Source organism: Ctenocephalides felis, unplaced genomic scaffold, assembly GCF_003426905.1.
Source record: "Ctenocephalides felis isolate EL2017-DRISC unplaced genomic scaffold, ASM342690v1 CF-g0.4_SCAFFOLD_01886, whole genome shotgun sequence".
In the NCBI taxonomy this organism is placed as follows: domain Eukaryota; kingdom Metazoa; phylum Arthropoda; class Insecta; order Siphonaptera; family Pulicidae; genus Ctenocephalides; species Ctenocephalides felis.
Window position 1 is genome coordinate 87,643,549 of NW_020538040.1, and position 26,657 is coordinate 87,670,205.

Consider the following 26,657-nt stretch of genomic DNA (forward strand, 5'->3'; position numbering starts at 1 on the left):
TTGATGAAATTGAAAGAGGAAGAAGGAAGGTTACAAAGAAAATTGGCAGAATGTATCCATAAAGAAGAAGAAGAAGAGGAGGAAGCTTTACAATAGATTTGGTTGATGCAAAAACGTAAAGAGAAACGATAAAAGAAAATGAAACGTAAAGAGCATTCGAAACTTGAGGGAAACGATGACATAAGTTAATCTGAGGGGGATGCATAAGTGGAGAGTACATCGAAGAAGGATGCATCTGATGAGTATGCATTGAAAGAAATCTATTATTGTATCATTTATTCGTCAAAAAGGTAGTTAAGCAATGTGCGGAGGCAGAAACTATTAGTGAATTGACGAATGGCGAGTTGAACAAGTGTGTTTGGAGCATGAGTACGATGAGGAAGAATGCGTTGAAGTGGAGTGCGTCAATGAACAGCTTTGGATAGAATGAAGGAAAAAGGAAAATTGGTGGTCAAAGAAGAGAAAGGATCATGGATACCACACGAGAAGTAGGAAGTATACAAAATATAAAGTGGTAAAAAATATAAATGGTATTGATGGCAACACTTGTGTACACTAAAACGAAATGGCATGAATATGCGACCTAAAAGCCACATGTAGTTGAACAGTCGAGGAAGACTGTGTGGTCAAGTGTGGCCAAACATTAAGATTATATTATTTAATTTATTATAAGTTTGAATGTAACGGTCATATAGTGCGAAATATAAGTTCAGTATGAAGTTGGTGTGCGTAGGTGTGTATCTATAATATATTTTATCAAATAATTGTAGTAAAATTTAACAACGTAGTTCCAGGAGTAATTAACTAACGAATGAATTATATGAAATCTTTTTACTATCATGTTCAACATCTTTTTACTATCATGCAACATAATTTTTTCAAAGATAATTCTTCCAAAGTAACTCTTCGCGCGACAGATCGCAAAAATTCAATTATTTTAAATCGATATATAATACCAGAAAAACTATAATTCAAACTTGACTTTGTTTTCAGGTGTAGGAAGCAGTGTTAATAACACAAGACTTGATTTAATAAATAATTTGACGGAGCACATCAACGATTTAACCATTTCCAACATGGAAGATGTTTCAAGTCGCAAACGGCAGTCACGGCCGCCACCGTCCTCGTATTTGTGTCACCTTTGTTTCAAGAAAGGACACTATATTAGAGACTGCCCTTATGTAAGTTTATCTTTACTAACTTCGTTCTAATCGAGTGATTTCCAACCTTTGGTGCGAGACACTGTTTCAAGAGAATCATGCAGCTTTTTTCAAAATACTATTTTTGAATACAAACCAAAGAAGTAGAATTAGTATCTCAAAATGAATGAATGAAAATACATAAATGATTATTTTCTATAATATATATATATATATATATATATATATATATACTAGCTGACCCGGCAAACGTTGGTTTGCTAATATTCTAATAAATTTTAAGGGAATCAAAAATATTAATACTTTTAGTGTATAAGGATATGTTGTTTGAATGCTATATACAATCAAGTATTATATAAACAATAAACCTCATTAATTTGTCTATATTTTGTCAATACAATCAAACTGGAAGATTTATACACTTTCTATAGAGACCATAGTATAATCCATCCAAGTCCTTTTTGGTCTTTCGACTTTTTGATTACGTTTCATGTTTTTCACATTCTTTTTGGATTCTGGATTTGGTGTATAATTTTAAATAATACTACTGAGCTTATACAAAATTTTCAAATTTTTGCGAGGAGAGATAGAAAATAAATTAAGTATTTCTTTTTTGACCTGCTTTTTGAAAAGTTTCAAGTAACATTCGATGAATTAAAGTAAATTTAATAAAAAGTATATATGTAAGGCAGGGCAATGCACAAAGGTCCAATTTGACTTTGAGCAAATATAAACTATACTATGAAAACCATAACAATTATATTACAACAAATAACGCATATCAAACGAACAATTATCTGAGTTCAGTAAACTGCCTTCTACTTCATCATTGTAGAAATGTGCTTTTTTGATGTCTTTCAAAAATTTGTTATCTAGACCTTTTTACCCTATAGGCGGGGTAACTTGAAACGGGCAGGTGGCCAAAAGGTTTAAAACCCTATTATAGTTTTAAAGGTATTTTACAAAATAATTACATTTTTAACTAATGCTAAAAAACTACCAACCGAAGAAAATACTTTTATTATGGATTTTCAAAGATTACCGCTTATCTCCCCCATTTCAAAGATTACCGTATACATCTTTTTTCCTCTACTTTCAAATATTGTTGTTAAACAATTCTTAACTTTACTGATCTTTGACACATCGGTGGTGGACCTTTTTAACCCCGGATCTCCATATATTACTATCTATTCTTCGATAAATTCTGGGAAATTATAACTGCAAAAATGTTATTCGGCAAAATGTCCGTTTGATCGATACCAAATTTAGGTTTTGAATTTAAATAACCTAAATAAAAAATAATATAACCTAGATATGTTATATTATTTATATGTTTTATAAATACCAATGAGTATATAATTATACAAATGAGATCTTTCAGAGCACAGTGTTTGAGATAAATATGCCAAAAAGTGCATTTTCATATTAACATTTCGAAAAAGTTAATATTTTGAGTCTCTAGTAACACTTGCGGCCCGTTTACTAACGTATATGTATATGTTTATGTATATAAATAAAACTACAAACAAAACTACTTACTACAATTTAATCATAACGTAACTGAACATCATCTGTCCAAAACGTTTGACATTTCACGAATTAGCCACCGTCCATTGTTTTATTTAAAATACGCTTCTACAAAAATTTGCAAATTAAAAGTATAAAGTTTCTACGCGATTTTGAATTAATATCTCACCTTTCCGACCATCTCTGGATTGGCACGAATTTTTCAAGACTATACTGGCCAAATCGGCTTAGCTGTTTTCGAGTTCTACCGAATCATCTGATCAAGAGCTCCATTTTTATATATAAGATATATATATATATATATATATATATATATATATATATATATTATTATTATTATTATTATTTTGTATCCCGTAAAAGAAATTACATTATCAGTTAAAATATGGGATCGCAACAATTATATAAAAGAAAATGGGAAGCGGGGAGAGGTACAAAAAGGTTGGAAATTACTGTTGTAAGCCTTATCACTTAATCCATGAGATTGTGAATAAACGTTTGAATAAATTTCATAACATCATATTCTGGTGTTAGATTGGTTATTCCAAGGAGAATCAAAAATATGTTGAACAGGATGGAAACATTTATTTCAATCTACTTTGTTCAATTTTTTTGTAAAATCTAACCAAATATGATATTAATAACACAGTTTGTTATTTTTATTTTTATTTTCTATAAGGTAAGTAATTAAATGAATAATATTTTTTTACAAAAAGTATAAATAAAATATTTACGTTAGTGTGCAGTAGTTTTGTATATGTGTATGTTGGGCTCTGCCACGTTTTAGGGGAATAGATCAAACGATTTTAATAGTACAAAAAGCAAGCATGGTGGCAATGGTGCATTTTATTCCGTAGTATTGGTTCCATTAATTGCAGACAATTTCATGCATTTTCATTTATAACGTTGCACTTTTCTAATATTGTAGAATTTTTTTTAGTAAACGGGCTTCTTTTTCCAATTCGTTTATATGACAAAGCCGAATAAAAAAGTTATAAGCTTTCTGCAATATTTACCCTAATTGAATTTTAATGAAATTTTAAGTTTAGATTCTAATAACTTGTTCATATAATGTCCATATCTCATTTCCTGCATGATGCAGTAGAGACATGTTTGACATAATTAATGACAACACCTTATTTTATGATAGGCACGACCTAAAGGAGAAGGGTTGACGCCTTATCAAGGTAAAAAGAGGTGCTTTGGTGAATACAAATGTCCTAAATGTAAGCGCAAGTGGATGTCGGGCAATTCGTGGTCCAACATGGGCCAAGAATGTATCAAGTGCCACATTAATGTTTATCCTCATAAGCAGGTAAATTTAGCATTCCATTATTTATATTATTTATTATATGTGGCATGTTAATTGAATTTTCCAATGGTAACATAAGCTTGATTGATTCTCAGTGATTGTATTACGACTATTTTTCATATATAGTATAGTTTAATATATATTAAACTTAAGAACTGTCCAAGTTATTACAATTAATTATGAACAAGACAAAATCATTTGATTTTTATATATAATTGCAGAGACCATTGGAAAAACCGGATGGATTAGACGTATCTGATCAGTCGAAAGTGCACCCACAACATTTGTGTGAGAAGTGCCGATCTCTGGGCTTCTACTGTCGGCGGGTCCAATAAATATTCCAATTTTCACTTCATAACTTTAATTTAAAGAAAAATTTAAACTTAACAATTATATTGAAACACTATTTAGTACTGGATATAAAAATTTTGTATAATTATATATTTTCTAAAGTTTTTGAAAATGCACTAAATAATAAATATATATATATACATATTTCACGCATTTCTATTATGTATTTTGAATGTATGCTCTTACAATATCTGAAACGTTTTAATGCAATAAGGTGATTATTGTTTTTCAGACCAATTATACATTAATTGACAGAATGGTATTGCTCACACAAGTATCACACACGTAAACTAGCTCAATTGTCATATTGAAATTATGTTTTCCTTATCAATTCTTCTTTCCGTTGCTCTTTATTGGGTACGGACAAAATTTAAACTAATAATATATGTAATACAATATTTAGTATTATGCAATATTAGTATACTTTTTTCCAGCTCATTCTCACTTTGAGTTCCCAGTGTCCAATCAATTGTTCCCAGGTTCTATACACGCCTCGGACAGTCTGATCTCATGCAATAGTGATATCAATTCTCATATGAAAATATAGATAATAATGTTTTCAAGTGGAAATAGCCTTTACCCAGCATTGCTGTATCCAATAAAAAGTCATCACTTTCAAAGAAATTCTAATAATAAACTAGAGATAGGCCAACTGTTTTCACAAGCCTTTCAGGGACAGATGGTAATTACTTTGTGCCAGGTCCGACCTATAAAGTGATTCATAAGAACCTCCCAACAAAGCATCTGGAACTTTTGGCAAGTCACTATCGATGTGTATGGCCTGACGGAACACAATTCTTCTTCTATTAACTAAAGCTGGCCGTTTTTAAGCGACTGCCTCCTTCCTCCTTGGATTAATTGTTAACAGTGCAGTTCCGAGTTAAGAATTTTACTATATCAGCTCATAGTAGATGGCTGCCTGTGAATCCCACCAAACTAGCAGCTAAACCTCCCTGGCCGTCAATCCTTGCTGGCCATCGTTTCCGCCGACTCACTTTATAATTCGACCACGATATAGTTTTCGCTAATTAACTAAAGCTGTCCGCTGTTCTAATAATCAGCACAATAGCTTATAATTTTTTTTTATTATTTGATTGCTATTTAATTATTATTAAAAAAAAAGTTCTGTTAAATAATGCTCGATTAAACAGAATTATTTGTTTTTCCGATGTTTGTTGTTACAATATTGTTATTAACTTCCTGAAGGAGAAGTTTGTTTTCATCAAAAATCCGATTCGCTAATTTTATGTTTTCTCGACGTTTCAAGCCATTCTGAATCGAATGAGACCAAATTTGGAAAAAGTATGTGTGTGTGTGTGCGCGCGCGTATGTGTGAACAGATTTTTTGCCGTAAATCGACGTTTTCTCAAAAACGGTTGGACCGATTTCAAAAATTTAAAAGCCATTTGATATATTTCGATGAGGACTAGCGTTTCTGAGTTTTGTGTGACGATCGGCCGAGCCGTTTCTTTGTAAATCGCAGAAAAGTAAAAAAAATTCGTCCACGTTTTAGCCCGCAATTCTTAATCGATTCAATTAATTTATTTAAGAAATTCAAAAACCGTTTGAAAGATATTGGTTGGGAATCGTGCTGATTAGTTTTTGGTAAAGATCGGCCGGGCCGTTTTCTTGTAATAAAGTTTTTAAGAAAAAAAATTCGATGATTTTTATTAGTATTTTTTTGACGGTAGATACCATAGTTTTCTAGAACATACTAAAATATTACAGCCCTACGACAACTCGTTTAGCTTTAAAAATTCATCAAAGTGATCGACGTTTTCTCAAAAATGTCTGAACCGATTTCAGAAATTTAAAAACCATTTGATGTATCTCAATGAGGACTATCGTTTGTCAGTTATGTGAGACGATCTGCCAAACCGTTTCTTTGTAATTTGAAAAAAATATTAAATTTTCGTCCGCATTTAAGCTCAAACTACCGAATCGATTTTAAAAAATCAAAAACTGTTCGAAAGATATTAGTTAGGAATGATACTGATTAGTTTTAATTGAAAATCTACCGAGCCGTTTTCTTGTTTAACCGTTGAAAAAAAAATTTAAGCTGATTTTTATGGAACGTTTTTTGGCGATATATATCATGGTCTTATAGAACTTACTGAAATATTATGGCCTTACGACAAGTAGTTTAATTTTAAAAATTTATCAAAGTTTGAGAAAATGAGTAGTTTCTTTGACATTTGTTAATATTACAATTAGAAGATTTACTTGGTATAACGATAGTAGTACTTGGTCTTAATGAACATACCTACCATTAAAGTCCTGCGGAAACTGATTCAATTATATAAATTGTTGATTTTTGAAAATTTGCTTTTAGAAAGTACTCCGAGTTAACGTGTTCGTTCATTTTCAATTATGTGTAATAGATCCACTCGGAATACTTTTAATCGCTCATAAATTAATTTATTTTTTATTGATTAAGTCGATTATTTACACATATCGGGAAGTTCATGTAACTTGCCTCAAGGCTAAATACCAATACCAACTAGTTTAAATAAACATATTACTACAGTAAATATTAATAGCAATGAATATATTATATAATGTAAGACATTAGCAATTATATTAAGATATTAGCAATTATGTTACATTTGCACTTGCAATTACCTTTTTTACAGAGTTTGGCAAATTTGTCTGTGAAAAAAGTAATGTAGGGGAGACTGGGTACTACTTCTAGTTGAATCATCAACCATTTTTTTCCTTGTTAACGAATAAACAGTTCCGTTGAAATGAAACAACTTAAAAAACGTGGCAATCTATTATTTATTTATCTTATATGTTTAAAGAGAATCATCTCTTTACGATAAAAAATTAACAATAAAATGCAATAGTGATTCATGAGATATATATTAAAGATAATATTTTAAAAACAACAGTATTTAAGAAGTATAACAAATATTCTATATTCATTTTGCTAATATCAAAGGCTAATTTTATAATTCCCATAACATTTTTTAACTTCCCGTAGGGTAAGTTATAGTAATCGCAAAAAGATCGAAATGAAAATTTTTATATATCTTTGCGTTTCAATAGTTTCTGAACAATTTGGCTATACCTTAGAAAAAATAGATGTATGTGTGTGTATGTGTGTGTGTGTGTATGTTTGCGGATACAAATTTTTGTCGACAAATTCGGGAACACGGTTCAACCGTTTTCGATTAATCAAAAAACATTCGATTGCTGTTGATAAAGAGATGTGCTGATTAGGTTTTGGCATAAGCAGGTCTAGCCGTTTCGGAGATACGGGGCAAAAAACGAACGGTAACTCAGTTTTTAGGAGAACGGAGCGTTTGATTTTAATAATTCAAAAAGCATTTTACTTGTATTGACAAGATAAAGAATTTATCAAATTTTCATGAAGGCAGATCTAGGGGTTTCGGAGAGCTAGTGAAAAAAGTAAAAAAAAATTGGCGGTCAAAAATGATCATTAGAAATACGCACATCAAATTATCAGATATTTTATAGAGATTTTAACAATAAGTATAAATTTTGTTTACATTCGTATCGGTTCCATACCAATGTTTATCCGTTAGACGGCGACACGGCGCTTACGCGCTTCGATATTTTGTCTTATGCAGTTAAAGCAGTACGATTGCTTTGAAAAAACGTTCAGAATTTCTGAAATATTTCAAAATAAAGAAAACATTTTTTTTTTTCAAAAAGTCTTTTCAAAAAAAGTAAGTTTTTGTCAAAAATGTATAGTTTCTCAAAAATCTATTTTTTTTTCAAAGTAAAATTATTTCAAAAATTTTAATCTTTTTAAAAACAAATAATTTTAGTACGGGAAGTCCAGCAATTTGCCTTAAGGCACGATGCCATGCGCCCCACTAGTTAAATCTGTAATTGACGCAGAAACAAATTCGTACTGTAGCCTATTTATCAAAAGTAAAAAAGTTAATAACTATAAATTCGATAGTTTATTGTAATTATAGCAGTAATTATAGCAAATAAAATACTCAATCATAAATAAAACTAAATCAAAATTGTTATAATTAACCTTAATTAAACAGCACACGTTTTTCCATATATAAATTCACATTGAATTATTTTCTCGCATACACCGTAGGCAACATAATATATAATAACATTAAAGAGATACATCATAAATATTGTGTGCACAGTACAATATATATTATACAATGATAATATTTGAATGCAATAATCTTAAAATTATTAACTTTGGACGAAATAGTTTTTTCATCCCCTAGTTTTTTAATCGTTAACCGTGTTGTTTCGTTGACGGTAAAAACGTCCATTAATTGTAAACTGTTACGTCATATGTAGAAAAGAGTACATATTAGACTTAAACCAACATCCAACAGAAATCGATGAAACAAATAACCCTATGCCTTATCAACAAAACCATGTTAAATATTAGGGTATTAGCAGGGCAGAATTCAAATTTATTCCGGACTAAAATTTATCTGAAAATTTATGCCACCCTATCACTGACGTTTTACATAAATAGTTTTTAAATCTTATTTTTCTGAAATTAGAATGACTATTCCATTGCAGAAAATTTATTGCGTATTACGTGCTATAATAATATAAAAAATATTCATATTTATTTTAAGAATTTGGGACTACCTATATTGATAGTAGGTGACACTGGGTACATTTGTGTCAGGGTACAGTTGCTCGCCCTTTTCTTGTATGATTTAATTATATAACTTATTTGACCAATTTATCGTTTTTAAGGACAGTATTTTAGAAAATCCATATTTCTCATAGCTAAGTGGTAGTTTAACAAAATTATTGCTAGTGAGACAACCATACCCAGTCTCTCTTACATTACTATTTTCACGGGCAAATTTTACGAACTTCTCAATTGCAAATTGTTCAATTAAATCTTCACAATCTAAACATTGAAGTGAAATGCATAGAATAGAATTAAAAAATATTTTTGAATTTTTAGAAAAACTACTGAAATTTATCAATTACTGAAAATAAAAGAATCAAATATTATCTTTTTAAATCTTCATGGAAATAAATTAATTAACTTCTTTGATAGTTAGTTTTTACTCAACTTTCCAAAATTATGATATACAGAATTGAAATTTTTGATACAAAAAGTGTTTAAGAAGAATTAGTGAATTCTATTGTATAGATTTTTTTCTCACTTTTCAAATTTTGCCGCTCAGGGCACTCTCCCTGACTACCTGACTACTGTTAATCCACCCAAATCCACCACTGGGTATTAGAGGGTGCGCATTGTTCGCAACGTGCGCGAGGTTTCTTTGGTTTCTTTCGTTTGCAATAATTTAGTCTGCGCATATTGCAAACAGATTCGCCGCACGAATTTGTGCAATGGGGACGATCCACTAGCAGCAATCCATAGATAAGTGAGCAATCCATATATCTTTCTTTTATCTATGGAGCATTCTTCTTGGTCGTCTATTTGTCGCATCGATGCCATTGAGGATTTATATATCGAATTTCGAATATCGATAAGATTCGAAGCTTAGGTAACTTCACTCGTATCTGGTACTTCTTGCAAGTTCACGTCCACTCCGCCACATTGCTTGTGGCCATTTTGTTCATCATTACTTCAGACATCTAAATTCTTCGTTTATATAATGTTATAAAGTGGTATAAAGTATATGCAATAAGTTAATTGAAGTGACATAAAGCAAATTCATGATGGCACGATACGCCCAGCGGCCGGAAAATGCTCTAAAACGGGCCAATGGTATGTACTTTTATTAAAACAATGCAATATGAAAATTACCACGTTGTCAATTTTCTCAAGCTAATATTCGATTTTCGTGCTTTTTGCTATACAGTAAGTTAATTATAGGTATATAATTAGAAGCAATGCGTTATTCGTTCGCAGTTTTATGAATAGTAGTTGGTTATAACTTGTTATTAGCTTTAAAATTCATGATATCTTAAGTTGAAAAATTGACACACGTGTGTGATGCATTTTTATATCTTTATTATAAGTTCTGGAAATAAGCAAATAAAGTAAGTTATTACGTTTACACATTTATATATAAAAGTATTCTATTTTTTGAGATCGTTTACCATTATATTATAACCTATAATTTGTAACAAATCTTCAACACCTTTGTTGTAGTTTTCTTAAATATTTTAATGCGATCCATATAACCTTTATGTAGAATTTAACCGCATAAATTTTGCTTACTTTGTTACTTAAGTGATTTTATTTTTGCAGAATTTATTGACGTCGGCAAACCCGCCCGAGCTTTAGATACATTGCAAGAAGTTTTCCGCAACAAAAAATGGGCTTACAATTGGTCAGAAAGTGTATTGGAACCTATAATGTTCAAATACCTAGACCTATGTGTCGAGTTAAAGAAATCTCATATTGCAAAAGAGGGATTATTTCAATACAGAAATATGTTCCAACTCGTGAATGTGGGATCACTTGAAAATGTTATTCGTGGGTACTTGCGCATGGCAGAGGAAAGAACAGAAGCAGCTCAACAGCAATGTACACAAGCTGTTGTTGTCATTGATGACTTAGATAACTTGGCGACTCCTGAAAGTATACTTATGAGGTTCGTAGAAACTATTATTTTATAGTTCTGCATTCTTAATAAAAGAATTCTATATTTATTACTTTTAGTAATACAGTCAATTTGTATATATTTTTTGCTGCCATGTGTTATTAAATCTATGTCCAGTGCTGCATTATGCTGATAATTGTTTTTCAATAATGAATTATTTCTAATTATGTTTCAAGTTTTCTAACATAATCTAGTTCAGTAAAATGAGCCAGATAAACGGGAAAACTTTATGATTTTCTACTTACATAATTGAAATTTTTGCTATAGTCAATTTGTATAAAACGTAGATCAAAATGTATTTTGTTGTATTTCCACTAACTATTCTGATACAGTGAAGCTTGTAAATTGTTTAATTTTTTGTTTAAACCATATGGTTAGCAATTGATTTGTTTGCAACATTATTTTAGTGCTGTGTGTGGTGAAGATGCACAAGATAGATCCGAAAGGACAATACTAATGCCCTGGGTTAAATTTTTATGGGAGTCATACTGTCAATGTCTTGAACTTCTACGGACTAATGCTCATGTTGAAACTTTATACCATGATATTGCTAGAATGGTTTTCCAATTTTGTCTGAAATACAATAGAAAAACAGAATTCCGTAAGCTTTGCGACAAGCTACGAAAACACTTAGAAGATATCTGTAAATTATCCGTAAGTTTTTTAAGACATTCTTTCTGTAATTATCCATGGTTTGGTTTAATCTAATGTTTGTCTGCTAGGTACAAACTACAAATGTCAGCATAAACAAACCAGAAACACAACATTTAAATTTAGAAACACGTTTATATCAATTAGACAGTGCAATACAAATGGAACTGTGGCAGGTTAGTACATATTCAATATGGTTTTTTATGTTCCAATTATATGTTTAAAGTATTGTTGCGTGTTTAGGAAGCATATAAAGCTATTGAAGACATACATGGCCTGATGAATATTTCAAAAAAGCAGCCACTACCTAAAACTATGGCAAACTACTATCAAAAATTATCCATGGTCTTTTGGAAGGCTGGTAATCAACTATTTCATGCAGCATCCTTATTAAAACTTTTTCAATTGTCCAGGGAAATGAAGAAAAACATAACATCTGAAGAATTACAACGGTAATGAGGTATTTTTGATATATTGAATTCTCTAGGAGAACACTATTTAATAAAATTTAAAATGTTCAGAATGGCTTGTCGTGTTTTATTATCAACTCTTGCTATTCCACTACCATCAGCACATCCTGAATTTGATCGTTTTATTGAGACAGATAAAAGTCCTTTGGAAAAGGCTCAAAGGCTTGCAGTGCTTTTAGGCTTGTCACAGCCTCCCACAAGAGAAACCCTTCTTCGAGATATAGTATGTAAATAATTTTTTTTGTTTTTATGAATATATTATGAAACCAATGACTAATCTAATTAAATCTGTAATATTTAATTACATTTTAGGTTCGAATGAATGTTGTTCAATTAGCTTCTCCACAACTACAACAATTGTATGCATGGCTTGAAATTGAATTTGATCCATTGAATTTATGCAGCCGTGTTCTGACAGTAATAGAAACTTTGAACACAGATGAAAGTATGTCAATATACTGTCTATACACTTAAAGAATGTTTTCATATATAAATTTGATACAAAAAAATGTTGATCAATTTGATCATACTTGTGAATAAATATCTGAAATATTTTTGATTACTAATTTTAAATGTAATTAGGAATTGGCTTATATATAAAACAAATTTAATGTTGATGAAATTCGTTCATTAGGTAATTCTCTTTTGCAACAATATATACCTGCATTGCAAGATGTAACATTAGTCCGGCTGGTTCGGCAAATATCACAAGTTTATCAAAGTATAGAATTTGCTCGGCTAATACAATTAGCCAGATTTACAACTGATTTCCATTTGGAGCGTTTACTAGTTGATTGTGTCAGGCACAATGATATGCAAATTCGTATAGATCATGCTAAAAGGTAAGATTGAGATTTGCCATGTAGATTTTGACTAGATCCTTAATTATTTTTGATTTATTTAAGGTCTATTCACTTTGGAATGGACTTAAGTGAAAGTCAAAGGGAGGATAAACCGGAGGGGCCTACTCTACAAAGTATGCCTTCTGAACAAGTCAGAAACCAATTAATAAGTATGGCTACTGTTCTCCATCAAGCAATAGCTGCAATAAATCCACATCGTAAAAAGGTGAGCATTAGTTGAAAAAATCCAAATGTTTTTTTGCACACAATTAGAATTTTGCAGTTGAAGTATAAACTACAAGATGTCGGAAGTGTGCAAAACTAAATATGCTATGATGAAAACATTGCTGACTTACTCTTGTTGCAATGTTCACATAACTGCATGATACATGTATATATCTCTACATATGTTTATTTTATTCTTTTTATTTATAACTTAGAATATTAAATTTTTTTATTACTTTAGGCAGAACGAGATAAGTTACGAGCACAAATGGTTCACAACTATCATGAAAACAAGGTGAAAGAACATCAAAGAGTGCTGCAACGTCATAAAATTATTGAGGATCGCAAAGAGTATATTGAAAGGTTAAACACAGTGAGAGAAGAAGAGGAATTAAGGTTTGTGTTCTATTACAAAAAAATAATTGTGGCACCTAATTAGAGCTTTATTTCCATGTTCGTTGGATATGAAGTGTCGAATGTGTGCAAAAGTAATATGCTTTTATGTTCAAATTATATTCATATAATGTAATTTATCAAATATGCATAACAGTTGTTGTCTTTTTAAAAAAATAAATTGTATTGTATAATGGAATTTTTAAATGTTTTTAGGAGGCAAGAAGAAATTTTACGACAGCAGCAACTTGCTGAACAAAGGCGCCTGGAGCAAGAACGTGAGGAACGTGAACGCAAGCGCCAAGCTAATGAGCGTCAACAAATAAAGGATAGAAATTTGAAGGAAAAGATGCAAAAGATATCACTGACAACACATGGTCAAAGAGTTCTTAAGAAACTTGATGAGGAGGTACATTTATTTTTAACATATATATATATTTCAACATCAAATATACATTTCAACATCAAATTTAAACATTTTCAACATATATATATATATATATATATTATATAATATATTATATATATTATGTATGCACGGAAAAATTACAAGATGCAAAGCTGATTGCTTCTTGTCCAGACACCATGCTAGATAAATTAGCGCATTATATATTTGTGTATATATTACTTGTAATATCAGTAATTTTTTATATATATGCGAAACAAATTAATTATAAAACTTTTTTTTTTATTAAAATTACAAGAGTTAGTTCATCAAAATTTTTGCCATAGGAAATGAAAAAAATGGATGCTGAACAAATAGCTGCAAGAGAGGCTGAGGAATTAATTAAAGAAAGACGTGAATTCCAAGCTAAATTAAAGAGTCAGGAAAAGAAAATAGATTACTTTGAAAGAGCTAAACGTATTGAAGAAATACCCTTGATTCAAAAGTCCTTAGAAGAGAAACAAGTTCAAGATCGGAAATTCTGGGAGGAGCAAGAGGCAAATCGTATAGCACAGGCTGTTGCAGAACGTGCTTTAGCTGTTGCCCAACAAAAACGATTACAAGGCATGATTGATGAGAAAAATGCTTTCTTGGAGATCTTGAAAGCATCTAGAAGACATGTCCATGAAGAAAAGCTGAAAGAATTCAATGTAATTTTGGATGAAGAAAGAAACAAACGTTTAGCACAGCGAGTGCTTCAGAGGAAAGAAGAGCGCAGAAGGGAATGGCTTCGGCAAAAGGCAGAAGAAGCTCGTCGAGCCGAGGAAGCACTACGTAAAGCTCAGGAAGAGGAAAAGCGTATAGAAAAGGAAAAGAAATTGCAAGCTGACAGGTGAAACAATTTTCTTTTTTTTTTTGTTTTGTTACAATATTTTCACATCTCAGTCAGTCGGGCAATTTTCAAAATGACTTGAAACAAAAAACTAAATTTTATCAAATCCATTTTTATTTTTTTATTTTTTTAGGGAGCATCAAGAAATGCTGGAGCGTGCGGCCGCCAAGATTCGGGCTCGGGAGGAGGAAATTGAACGTAAACTTGCGGCAGATAGAGAAAACATTCGTGAGAATGAAAGCCGTGATAAAGAAAAAGAACGTGGTCCTAGCAGTTGGAGGCGAGGTGATGCAAGGCAAGTTCAATATTTCACCTGAAACATTTTTGTAATGGAAATAAATATTGAATTTATATGTGCTAACTTTATTTCGATTTTCCATATTCAGGCCCGAACGTGATATTCGCATAGAACGCGATATTCGTAATGAGCGGGAAACACGCGCCGAACGGCCTGAACGAGATACTCGTGCGGAGCGTGACATACGTACAGAACGTGATGGTCGTTCAGATCGTAGAGCGGAGAATGAATGGCGTGGAGGGCAGTCCACTCCATCAGTTGATAAATCAGTGTCTGAAGTTAGTTCTGCAAGATCACTTTCATCAGATGTCGCTTCAGAATCTTCTGTGGCGCCTACACCGGCACAAGATAATGTTCCTCGAAAAGAAGAGGCATGGCGTCCAAGGAACTTGCCTGATCGGAAAGAACCTGTTGCTGAAGGCATTTGGCGAAGGGGAGGTGATGATAGAGACAGGTATTTTTTGTTTTTATTGAATTTGTAGATTCTATGAACAACTTGATATAAGTATTCAATTTTTGCATAAATTGAAAATCAATTTTTAACAATTATAAAATTAAAATAATGCAAATTTCAAATCCTATCAATTTAAGAGGTATTGTTGAAGCTTTTCCTAAATCCAGACCTAATGTTTTTCTATCCTGGTGGAATTGGCGCCTCGACAGATAGGCACCCCTCTTATGATTTAAACAATTACTCATCAAAAACAAACATTTTCCTTTGGCCAATGTGTCATTGAAAAAAATTGAAAATATTTGTTTTTGACAGCATAAGGTAGAGATACACAGATGGAGTTGTTACTATATCTAAAATGTTTCGGAATATATTATTCATAACAAATATTATTTAATAATTGTTCAAATTTTTTTTTTAGTACTGTGTACTTACTAGTGATGTGCCAAGTCGAATCAAGTGATTCGAATCATTCGAATCAAGCCTTTAACGACTTGATTCGAATCAGATTTTACTTGATTCGAATCAACTCGCATCAAGCCGCGAAATATTTACTGTGATAAAATATGTATTAACACAAATTTTTCATAAATATAAAATTTTTCATAAATATAAATATAAAAAAAATGTATTAATTCAATTCAATATTATAATAATATAAAAAATAAATATCATAAATATAAAAAATAAACAATGAATTAAATCATGCGAGCCACCCGACTTTAATATGCTTAAATGTATCAGCCGACTCCAATCGTCTTTATATAACTTTAACCGCATTCATCGACTAACTATATCATCCGACTTCATATGACTCAAACCGAATCAAACGGCGATATGAGTTGTTCCGACTTATTATGAGCCAACTCGAATCAAGCGGCGTTATGAGTTGTTCCGACTTCATGAGCCAAACCGAATCAAGCGGCGTTACGAGTTATTCCGACTTCAATTCTGATTCGAATCATCCCGACTTCAAGCCGTTCGAGCGATATGAGTTAACCGTATGGGCGATACAGTGCGTCGTCGTTCTTGCGTGTTTATTTATTTTACGGAGCGCTGAGAGCGATTTTGTTCGTGAAATATCAATACACAATTTTGATAATAATTAAGTGTTTTAGATTTTAAATGTTATCAGAATAAACCACTCGAAATTATGAAACGAGTTTCGGGAATCTTTCAATATAATTCTCTTTGGAAACAATTACTAAATACCAGAAAGTTAGTAAATAATATGTTAACTTCTGATTATGTAAGTAATGGCAAATTCACATTAATGAAATTAACTTTCAGCTCTCAGTTTAGATGCGATCCTTTACTGATTACATAGTAAAATAAACAATCGACCCATGATTCCAAATATTGTTTTATATGCTTTAGTGATGCACAATTGTTTGGTAATCTATTATTGTAAATTAATTTGAAGATATTTTTCAGCCGTTCTCAAAATTATATCATTTTTAATAATTTTCAGAATATACTTTTTGATAGTAATTTATGTTTACAATTTTTACTTTGTCGGTTATATTGGTTAAACTGACAATTTTGATTATAAATTTGGATCACTTTTACTAAATTAATACATCCATGATTTTTTTCGTCCATATATTAGGTTGTCAAATATCTCCCTTCCGCCTTTTTGTATTATAAACCAAGAGCAAAAAAGCGGAAGGGAGATATTTGACAACCTAATATATATACTTGATTCGAGTTGATTCGAATCATGATTCGAATCAGGTTTTTTTCTGATTCGAATCATTCGAATCGGGAATTTTTCGAGTCGGCACATCACTAGTACTTACAGTGACTAATTTCCAATGAAAAGGTTTTCTGTTCCATCCAAAATATTAAGCCTCTTATTTGTGAACTCTTCTGCAAATTCAGTGCTACTCTGACATACAAATATTTCGTATAACGACCCGCTGAAAGAGTGATTCATTGCTTTGAGATACGAGCTTTGAGCCAGTATAATTTTATTTTAAAAAATGTGAAAATCAAGATAAAAATATGAAAAATTTGGTTCATTGTAACAATGATTTTTCAACCGAAATATTTTAGCTGTTTTATCATAGTAAATTATTTTATTGTTAGTAATTTACATTAACAATAATAGTACAGTTATATGTATGCAAAGCCCGCGATTTTTGCTTTTTGATCATTTAGAAAATATTTACTTTTATAACTATAGTTGTTTGTTTCTTGAATTAAAGCATGAAATGATTGAAAGATGAGTACAAGATTTACAATAATTCTTAAGCAGTTTTTTGAGCCCGAAAGTTTGTTGATAAAAACCATGAAAAGTTTCAAGTAAAAATTACCTCGAAAGTGACAACTTTTTGAGCATAAGAGTTGTTCGATGAAATATGTTTAAATTATTTTTGCAACATCGTGAATGGACAGGAAAAACTGTCTTATCCCTATAATAAAATTAATTAATAATAAATTTATTTTTGATACTCAAAATCTTAACAAAAACCAGTGTTGGAACGAATTAATTATATAGTAAAAATTGCTTTGAGATACATTAGTGATCGACATGTTCGATATTTATGAGTGTGGTTACGGGACGTATGTCGGGGTACTGTGGCATTATTAAATGTGATGTATTTTCTATTAAGTAACTTGACTTTATGAGCAGTTTATCAAAACTACTAACAAAACATGCATTTTTTTTTTTGGCGTAACATAGAAATAAATTTCTCATTTCAATATGGTAACATTAAATTTTATTTCATGTAGTGTCTTAACAGTTTATTTCTACACATTTTAAATTTTTATTTAAAACTTCATTTTGTTTTAGAGCTGGAGATCGAGATATGGGCAGAAGAGATAATGATCGTGAAAATCGAGATTCTAGTAGATTTGAACGCAGGGAAGACAGATATCAACCTAGAAATAGAGATGAGCGGGATAGACGTGGCCCAGAAGAAGGGTAAGAGTAATTTTTTTAATACGTATTTCACCAAGAAAACAATATTTATTTACCATTCATTTACACCATGCATATGGCCATACAACACTTAATGGATTATTGACTCTGTATAATCCACATAATTATACTAATAATCCGTTCAGACCGTCAAAATTAATGTCCTTAATGTCTTTGATTAGGTAAAAACATATTTTAGTAAATTGTGTATGGATTGTGTAACTGATTTAGTGTTAAGAAAATAATTGATTGAAATAATAATTGAAGCTATTACATAAGCGACTTAGTAATCTAGGCATACCAAAAAATTAAGACTTCTTTCTATTTATATCAAGTGGTCGGTTTGAACGGGACTCTGAACGAAGATTTGAACGAAGAGACGATCGAATGAAACGAGATCATGATCGCGATAGAGAAACTGGCGGTGGTGGTGGCGGCCGAGATTGGAGAATGGATCGCGAAAATGAACGAGGAGCCAATAATAAAAATGATGACGATGCCAGGCCCATGAGACGAATACCAGTAAGTTCAGACAATTTGAAGTTGGTGAAATAACTTTTTTATAAGTACTGTTGCAATCATTCTAATATTAATTTAAAATTTATATGATATGACCTGAGGATTATCTTTCCTAATTTTTGTACAAATTAAACGAAATAATTTTAGGATCGAGATAGACTTGGTCCATCATTGCGCAATGAACGAGACCGTCCTCCAGCAAGAACTGATGGCGGTGATTGGAGATCCGCCACAAAATCACAGGAAATGCCAAAAAGAACTGATGGTCCTCCGCTTAGGTCAAATGCAAGGAATGAAAAAGGTATTAAGTCAGTAAATTAATAAAAGTTGATTTTATTAATTGCTAATTTCATTTTTAGCAAATGACAATACACAGTCTTCTGATGGTGATGAATGGCAGGCCGTCAAGCGTAGATAAATTGGTACCAAATCTAACATTGCATAATAATACCTGTTGCTAGAATTTAGTAATAGGTATTTATAAAATTAATGCCATTTTGAATGCAGGACCTACTTTTTGGAATTATTCCATGTAAATTTGGCAGTATATTTGAATTAACTAATTATTGATACAGACGTATAGAAAATTTCTTACAATATAATCACATGCCTTACTTTCTTAATTTGCATATATTACCTGTAAATGGATTTTATTACTCAATTAAATAACAGAATTTCATTGAATATATTAAACAAAATTATGGGGATGTTTATCAACTTTGTACATTATAATTATGATAATTCTATCTACACTATGTGAAATGTTTTGTAATTATTCTTAAAATTGACATGTACATTTATATAAATAATCTATGAAATTAGTTTACCATATACGTTATTTTCTTTTTGGTTGTTGTAATTTCTATAATAATTAACAATTTGCCAACTTTTTTTGTGTTACCAAGACACATTTCTAATATATTATGTAAGTTCTAATTTTTATTATAATGTAGTATTGTATTTACTGATGTAGTGTAATGGTTTAAATAAAATGTTCTTGCTAATTTTTTTTTTTTTTTTTTTTTGTATGCACTGGTAAGGCTAATATCAAGTACATAATACTTGAACAATTGCTTATTTCTGTTCTAGGCTCTCCAATGCAATAAATACAGAAAGAGATCTTTTTAACTCACGGGCCAATTCAAATTTTAAAATTTTATGGTGGGCCACATGTAAAACAGAGTTTGTCTGGATTGGGTGTGTGACATATGTTTTCCAATGTACCTTTTACCGCTGAAGATAAATATAGTCTATACATTTTTCTAAATGAATTATTTTCCATCGACTTTTCTTTTGTGGACCTGTGTAATTGTTCGCGCGCATACTTACTTCCAAATTTATCATAATTTTCTTTGCGTTTTTTTTTCAAAAATAAAAATTTCTTAGAGCTGACATGAGTTTTTCAAAAAATTTCGATGTTTATTGAAAAAGAACATTTTTTTAATCTGTATTATTTTGAATGCAGATCACTTTCTGTGATGGTTTTTCATAAAGTGTACCTACATCGATGTTAAATGGAAAAGAAAACAGCTGTCTTGCTAGCTTTGAACATTTGGAATCACAATTAAAATTTGTTCACATTTTCTTTTTCTAAATATGGAAAGTGAAACAAGATTCTGCAGAAGATATTATTCTTCATTACCAAAATGACGAAAGTACTACAATCATCTCTATATATACGCTCTAAATTGTTCAGGAATACTTTAAATTTACGGTGATTTAACCCTCGCGACTTTATAAAACATACTTATTTATTTCAAATTTGGAAATGCGTTATGGCTATGTTCTCGGACAAGTTCTCAATTTTTCTAGCAATATTGTTAAGTTAATATTTAAATTAATATTTATTTTATCAGGAAATTCTATTTCTGCGAACAACAGTTTTTACCAGTATTTGACAGACAATCAGAATTAGCCTTTACAGCCGTATGTGATAAAATATCTAGAAAAATAATCTGTAGTTGAGAACGCTAGACGGGCCGCAGAAAAACATCTTCATTAAATTTTTTAACATTTGAGAAGAAACGGCCTGGCAAATCTCAATGCGAGTATCATTGTACGACTTTTAGATCTTTGAAATCAGTTCAGTTTTTTCTTTAGAAAACGTAGACGAAAGCTCAAACTTCGGCTTTTTTTTCAATTTAAGTAAACGATTCAGAATCACTTGAAACGTCGAGCAAGCAATTCGGATTTTCTGGCAAAACATAAATTTCTCCTATGAAAGATGCCATGCTTCAAAATATAACAAACAAGTGCTGAGATGAGAGAAATAAATATCTAACAATAAATTATAATGCAGATAAGAATTCAAAATCATTATTAGCGCGCTTTTTTCAAATTCAAGAACATGATTAGCGCTCGCTCAGTATCGTCCTGTATTATTAATGTATGTTGACTATCTATGGTATGAGTTACGAAATGTCAAAAGAAATTTTCAGCTGGCGACGACTGTAAAAAATAAAAGTTGCTTTTAGCGTTAATAAAATTGTGTTGTGATTATATTTAATAATAGTTTGTTGATAGGTATACCTTGGAATTTTGTTATATTAAATATTTGTGTTTGTTTATCAAGTTGCAACATAAAATCAAAACTTTAAAGATCAAATTTTTTTGCAGTTAATTTTAGATTATTATAAATATAAAAGAGTATGATAACTTTAACCAGAAAACTGAAGAAAGAGAGTACACAGAGAAATGAGCCTTCTTCAACCACAAATGATTATTCCACGGGTTCTTCTTCCCTTTCCACGACAAAAAGAATTTCAATAAGGGATCAACTTTTAGTTAAAGATATACAAGAAATGGAGCAAAACATGCCTTGTACATGCCGTGTTGAATTTAGTGGTAAAAATTACATTTTCTAATTTAAATATAATCGAATTATAATTCAAAATATAAAAGACTTATGCATTCTGCTATGATAATTGAAATTTGTAATCTCATTAAAAGTTGTGTTCATTTTATTTAACATAAGTGTTTTTTTATCATTTTTAGATCCAGACATATTAAGTGAATTTACCCTCACAGTGTGCCCCGATGAAGGATTTTGGCAAGGTGGAAAATTTAGATTTGATGTTGTCGTTACAGAGGAATATAATATAGCTGTAGGTTTTCATCCAAAGTTGTGTTTTAATATGTGTGAGCGGTATTAATATGAGTTTTTCTAAATGTTAAATATTTAGCCTCCTATAGTTAAATGTGCAACAAAGCTTTGGCATCCAAATATAACTGTTGAAGGTGATGTTTGTTTATCCCTGCTCCGACAAAATTCAATTGATGGATTAGGTTGGGCACCAACACGAACACTCAAAGATGTAATATGGGGCCTAAATTCACTATTTACGGTAATTTTGTTTATATATTAAGTAATATAAAATTTATATATGTATTAATTTATTTTAAATGTTTCAATATTTTTATATTTGAATGGTTTTAATAGATTTATTTATGTAAACATATATAATTCTGAATTTGATGTTGACATATGTATTAACAAACTTTAATAATTGGGCATATCATTAATAAAACATAATTTTTTTTTATTTAGGTATTGGCTATAATCCTAGCCTTCATTAAGTAGAAACTAAAAATTGCGTTCAACAAACATCATATATCTAGATAGTATATCCCAATTTTTTACAGAACAATAAAAAATGTGCAAAAAATCACTATTAGTTCCGCACATGTTAGAATCTTGGTAAAAATATCTTTTTTATAAATCCTTTCTTCATTATGTCTCCAACTAGTTTACAGATAACACATATATTGCGCACTTAATCTTTTGTTATAATTTAATGTTAGCATAATTGTGAAATATTGTTATAATAACAAGTTGGCAATGTTTATATTACATAGTGTAGCACATTACCATATCCTCATATCATGGATTATTGAATTTTCTGTAGCTGTTAGCAAACTCTTTTAATTTTTCAACGTCAATTAGTTTAATATATTTTTAGTTTCTACTTTCTACTGAATTAAAGTAAGGATTATAGCCTAAACATATAGATTGTAAAAGAAATGTATGTTTTTTATTGATATTATTGTTCCCGATTATTAGACTTATTTAATATACACGCACATACACACACATGCAATTATATATATATATATATATATATATATATATATATACTGTAATGTTTTGTAGTTTTGAAAACTCATATTCTGGTAAACAACTATTTTTATTTACTTTACTAGGATCTCTTAAATTTTGAAGATCCTCTTAATACCGATGCAGCAAAAATGTATAGCAAGGACAAAAATGAATTTGAAAATAAAGTGAGGGATTACTTAAATCGTTTTGCTAGAAGATAATATTTCACTTCACTTATGGTTTTAAGATTGTTTATCATATTCATAAGAGAAAGGTGTGAACAACTGAAATAAGGCAAGACATAAACATGGATGTGACATTCATTATATTAACATTTCTGTAACTAAAGATAATGTGATTTTATCATGGGAATGTAGCGATGATTTTATAAGTATTTGTAAAAGCTAAGTGTTTGTAAAATGTTGATCTCTATATGAGATTAAAATAAAGATTAAAGTCAGAATTACTTAGTAAATCTAATTATTGATGTTATGAATGTCATTTATATATATATATATATATATATATATATATATATATATTTAAAATGAGTGTGTTGAGTCAGGCAATATCACCATATGTTTCAGTCTTCATCGAGACCGTAATTCAGTGGAAAACTAAAAAGTTTTTTTATAATCAATTTAAAAAAGAAAATTGATTCAACATATTGCACTTAAAGATAGGTACTTACGGTTAAAAGCAATTTAACACTACACTGCACAAATTTACGCAATTGTAACGTAACACCAAGATATCAGTAGTTCAAACTAATTATGAATTAGAGTTAGAAAACTAAATTTGTGTATGTAGTTGTCGAAGTTTAAGCGTTGAATGAATTGTGTTTAGAAAGATTTTTTTTTAATGTGCAAACTTTTAAAAACATATGGTTTCGGAAAGTAATAAAAAAGGGACACGCTTCATTCAGTAATAATATTGTTTGAAAAATAGTCGAGGAATATCTTGTAATCATTACAGATCGAACAGATGTCAACTCTCTTGTTGATTGCTTTATTGTTTAACAATATTAGACAACCTTCACTAAATCTTCTTTTAAATATATTAGTTTTAAAATGTAATATACTCGGATTTAGAAAATCAATGTTATGCTGAAAGTTATTTATGTGTTCTGTGAGGATTGTTTTATTCTGATTCTTATTTTTTGAATTATTTCTGTGTTGAGATATTCTTTTGTATTGATTTTGGCTAGTTTCGCCAATGTAAAACCCTTGGCAATTTAGACAATTTATATTTTATATTCATATAATTTTAGATGATGGCGCAAGATAATATGTCGAAAAGTATGGAAATAATATAGATTTGTAAATCTCTACAAATTTTAATTAATGTATTGCCCTGAAGATTGTGTCTCATTATAAAAAGTTTTGTCAGACATGCATCCCATTATTATTTAAAGAAAAACAATGATAAGCTTAAAACATTTCATCAATTTAAATTAATTTAATAATTAACTGGCGTTCATTTTGACTCATAGTGTGAATAACACATATCTTAATTTTTAACATAACAAAAATAAGTATGAAATTTGAAATAAAAATTATAGAATTTGAAATTAAAATTGGACAAATAAAACCTAAAAACTGAAAAAAATTATATATATATATATACTCTTCTTTTATCTATGTATATATACTTTCCACACAAATAATTTAAATAGGGTAATATAAGATTTTTAACTTAACAGAAGAAGTTTATGCTTTCGCCAGAGTATCCGATTTGCTAATTTTGTTTTTTCGACGTTTCAGCTCATTCTGAGTTGTTTACAACCGAAAACGTCACGGTCGATCTTTACCAAAAACTAATCAGCATGATTCCCAACTTATATATTTAACAATTTTTATTGTTTTAAAATTGGAGAATTATTAATGAAAGCGCACACGAAAGCATTCCCAGTTTTCTGCAAATATTAAAAAAACAACTCAGCCGATCATTTCGAAAAACTATCCAACGCGAGGCTTTATCGAGTCTCATCGAACTGCTTTAAATTTTTAAAATCACCTGAGCCGTTTTTGATATAACGCATAAAAAAGGTCAAATTTTGGTTTACATCAATAAATAAACATATTTACCATACGTCTGTCATTTATTAATTACTAAAAAGAAAAAAAATGATGTATGCTTGTGTATGTATGTATGTAGTCGACGAGTTTGGGAGAACGGATTTGAATTATTCAAAAAACATTCGATTCTTATTGGCGAAAATTATAAAATAATGAAATTTTATAACACAAACTTAAGCAAACGTGATTTTATATCCTAATAAGGATTAATTATAGCAAATGAATTGTGCTTATATCACTAATTGTAAGTGCTAATTATAATGATTAACGCTTTTAAGTGATTGGAAAATGAATTGAAAAATTTATTTTCCCATTATTATCAAATGGTGTAAATACATAAATATTTGATAATTGGCGTTTTAATTTTGGCCAAAAAGAAGTCTGAAAAGGACGCACCCACAAGATTTTTGATATTTCTGAAAAAATGTGAAGGCAGTTTCATATTAGTTATTTTTACTATGCTTATTATTGCAACTCTTTGTTAATCATCGTAATATTAATTATTTATCTGAAGGTAGAAGTAATTTATGTAATACGTTCTTTATTGTCATTATATGTTTACTAGATGTCCAATAAGGATGGTTGTAAATGATATAACGAATAAAAACTACGTTCAATTCAACTATTTAACATTTGATTTGGTTCTTTTGTCCGACTTAATACATTTATCCGTTCTCTTGTTATGGCGGCTCACCGCGTATGTCAGGCTAGTATTAAACTCCGATTTAAATACGAGAATATCCATTTCAAGCCTCGAAAACAAGAGGTTTAGTTTTGTGAGTGCAATTTAAAATAGAATATAAATGGAATCGCATGCGAATTGTCACTGAATTTTTGGCAATACGGATTTGCATAGCAGATTATTTTGCCTAGGGCAGAGTCTAAAGTTTATATGTAAACGAAGGCATGCTTAGGGGGCGTCCATTAATCACGTGAGCTAGTTTTTAAGATTTTTTGACCCCCCCTCCCCTTGGTGATACGTGGTGATATTCAAATTACCCCACCAAACATCACGTGTTTTTTAGTTAAGTGAAAAAACTAAATTTTTGATTATTTTTTAAAAATGTTAGATTTTTTTAAAAAAAAATCAGTTAAAAAATAAATACACGTGATATCTTACCATCCCCCCCCCCTCCTCCACGTGATATTTCGTGATTTTTTGTCAAACCCGCCCTCCCCCTAAAAACCTCACGTGATTAATGGACGCCCCCTAATCATGAATATTTGCTGGTATGCAAATCTGAGACAGATATCAGAATTACTATGAAGTTTAAAATTTGAAAATTACATAATTTGTCAATTTTAAGGATTTCATGCATTTAGTTTACATAGTTTATACAAATGAAAAGAAATAAGTAAATGTTTCACTCCAAAATCCCACTACATTTAAAACCGCTGAAAACTTTCACAAGCAACAGAACTTAGTTCAATAAAAAAAAACGCTTTACACATATCGTCAAATAATAAAATGAATTTGACAATTCTTCATTTATATGTTTTGGCCTTGCTATGTGTAATCATTCAGTAAATCAAATC

The 26,657-nt window shown here is 30.3% G+C and overlaps 3 protein-coding genes across 7 annotated transcripts in view; all 3 read left to right on the plus strand.

Moving 5' to 3' along the window:
- Positions 1-4,334, plus strand: part of LOC113376811 (zinc finger CCHC domain-containing protein 24-like) — a 74,671-nt gene extending 70,337 nt beyond the window's left edge. For all 4 annotated transcript variants that reach the window (XM_026616874.1, XM_026616877.1, XM_026616875.1 and 1 more), the window contains 3 exons: positions 994-1,181; positions 3,838-4,002; positions 4,221-4,334. In XM_026616874.1, the coding sequence (XP_026472659.1) occupies positions 994-1,181; positions 3,838-4,002; positions 4,221-4,334 (467 nt within the window). The remainder of the gene's footprint in view (positions 1-993; positions 1,182-3,837; positions 4,003-4,220) is intronic.
- A 5,431-nt stretch (positions 4,335-9,765) lies between these two features.
- LOC113376569 (eukaryotic translation initiation factor 3 subunit A) lies at positions 9,766-19,622 on the plus strand. The gene is made up of 18 exons (XM_026616531.1): positions 9,766-10,054; positions 10,541-10,886; positions 11,303-11,549; positions 11,618-11,722; positions 11,790-11,998; positions 12,068-12,239; positions 12,329-12,461; positions 12,651-12,858; positions 12,922-13,084; positions 13,325-13,479; positions 13,693-13,885; positions 14,209-14,753; positions 14,887-15,048; positions 15,140-15,505; positions 18,300-18,431; positions 18,764-18,950; positions 19,095-19,248; positions 19,307-19,622. Exons 1-18 carry the CDS (start codon positions 10,003-10,005, stop codon positions 19,363-19,365), a joined length of 3,588 nt encoding a protein of 1,195 aa, XP_026472316.1. The 5' UTR covers positions 9,766-10,002; the 3' UTR covers positions 19,366-19,622.
- Positions 19,623-21,337: 1,715 nt separating this feature from the next.
- On the plus strand, positions 21,338-23,499 carry LOC113377874 (NEDD8-conjugating enzyme UBE2F-like). 2 transcript variants are annotated; one of them, XM_026618314.1, is made up of 5 exons: positions 21,338-21,470; positions 21,564-21,791; positions 21,942-22,051; positions 22,130-22,291; positions 23,148-23,499. In XM_026618314.1, exons 2-5 carry the CDS (start codon positions 21,596-21,598, stop codon positions 23,262-23,264), a joined length of 585 nt encoding a protein of 194 aa, XP_026474099.1. In that variant the 5' UTR covers positions 21,338-21,470; positions 21,564-21,595; the 3' UTR covers positions 23,265-23,499. The 2 variants fall into 2 exon arrangements, with proteins under 2 accessions (XP_026474099.1, XP_026474100.1); XM_026618315.1 differs by having other exon boundaries at positions 21,354-21,470; positions 21,547-21,791.
- The last annotated feature ends 3,158 nt before the right edge of the window (positions 23,500-26,657 follow it).